The following is a 1,100-nucleotide window of genomic DNA, read 5'->3' as shown; positions in this document are numbered from 1 at the left end:
TTTCTCTCTGATCCCTTTTCCTTCCCTTTCCTTCCTTTCCCTTCTCTTTCCCTTCCCCCATTCTCACCTCACAAGTAAGACCACAGTAATGTACTGTAGAGCTTTCGTTTTGCGCGCATGAACCAGACCGTTTGTAATGAGTTAATAGTAAATACACCATTTTAAGTTGATTAGTTTACCTTAAATATATGTCTATATATAATGTGTATATGTCTGGCATCGTGTTTCTCATATTCAGGTTTAAGATTATGGAGACAGAGAGAAGGGGGAAAGAGAGAGAGAGAAGCATAGGGAGAGAAAAAAAGAGATAGAGAGAGACATTCAGAGAGAGAGACCGACAGAGAGGAGAGAGAAACAAGCAGAGAGATGGAGAGAGAGAGAGAGAGAGAGAGAGAGAGAGAGAGAGAGAGAGAGAGAGAGAGAGAGAGAGAGAGAGAGAGAGAGAGAGAGGGGGGGGGGGGAGATGGATAGATAGATAGAGAGAGAGAGAGAGATGGGGAAAGAGAGATAATAATGATAATAATAACATTACGATGCAGTCCTATTTCTCGTTATTCTTCGTTAGACATTTTGTAAGAAATTCACCAATGAACTAGAGGACGTTTGGGAAATCACAGTCAGGGGCCGCCATCGGGGTCCAGGACCCGTGGAAGTTTCTGATTCTCCTTCTCCCTTGTTTTAACTTCTTCTCCTCCCCATTTTCTTTATTCTATTTTAGGGGCATTTCCTTTCTTTTTTTCAGATATCAGTTCAAGTCTTACTTAGATCGAGGGGAAAACGAGAAAATATCGACATGAAATGAAAACCTAACACTATGAAAAAAATATGTATAAGTGGTTTACTCTTCCTTTGCCTCTTCTTCTCCCTCTTTCTCTCCCTCTTCTCCTTTATCTTCGCTCTCTTTAGCTTCCTCCTCTTCACCTCCTTCCGCCGCCTCGCCCTTTGCTTCCTCCTCGCCGTCTTTCTTCTCCTCCTCCTCTTCTCCCGCCGCTTCTCCCTTCTCCTCTTCCTCTGCCTTCTTCTCTTCTTCTTCCTCTTCTTTCTCCTCCTCCTCCTTGGCATCCTCCGATTTCCCTTCACCTTCTTCCGCGGCTTCTCCG

General features: G+C 44.0%; 1 protein-coding gene across 1 annotated transcript in view; it reads right to left on the bottom strand.

Annotated features, from left to right (window-relative positions):
* Positions 1-462: 462 nt before the first annotated feature.
* The window catches only part of LOC125027259 (cilia- and flagella-associated protein 251-like), a 50,354-nt gene continuing 49,716 nt past the window's right edge, over positions 463-1,100 (bottom strand). The window contains exon 3 of the mRNA XM_047616226.1: positions 463-1,100. This exon is cut by the window's right edge and continues 154 nt beyond it. Within this exon, the coding sequence (XP_047472182.1) occupies positions 839-1,100 (262 nt within the window). The 3' untranslated portion in view covers positions 463-838.

This window comes from Penaeus chinensis, chromosome 1 (assembly GCF_019202785.1).
Source record: "Penaeus chinensis breed Huanghai No. 1 chromosome 1, ASM1920278v2, whole genome shotgun sequence".
NCBI classification, from domain to species: domain Eukaryota; kingdom Metazoa; phylum Arthropoda; class Malacostraca; order Decapoda; family Penaeidae; genus Penaeus; species Penaeus chinensis.
Note: the sequence above shows the minus strand (reverse complement) of the source record. Positions and strands in the feature narration are given on the sequence as shown.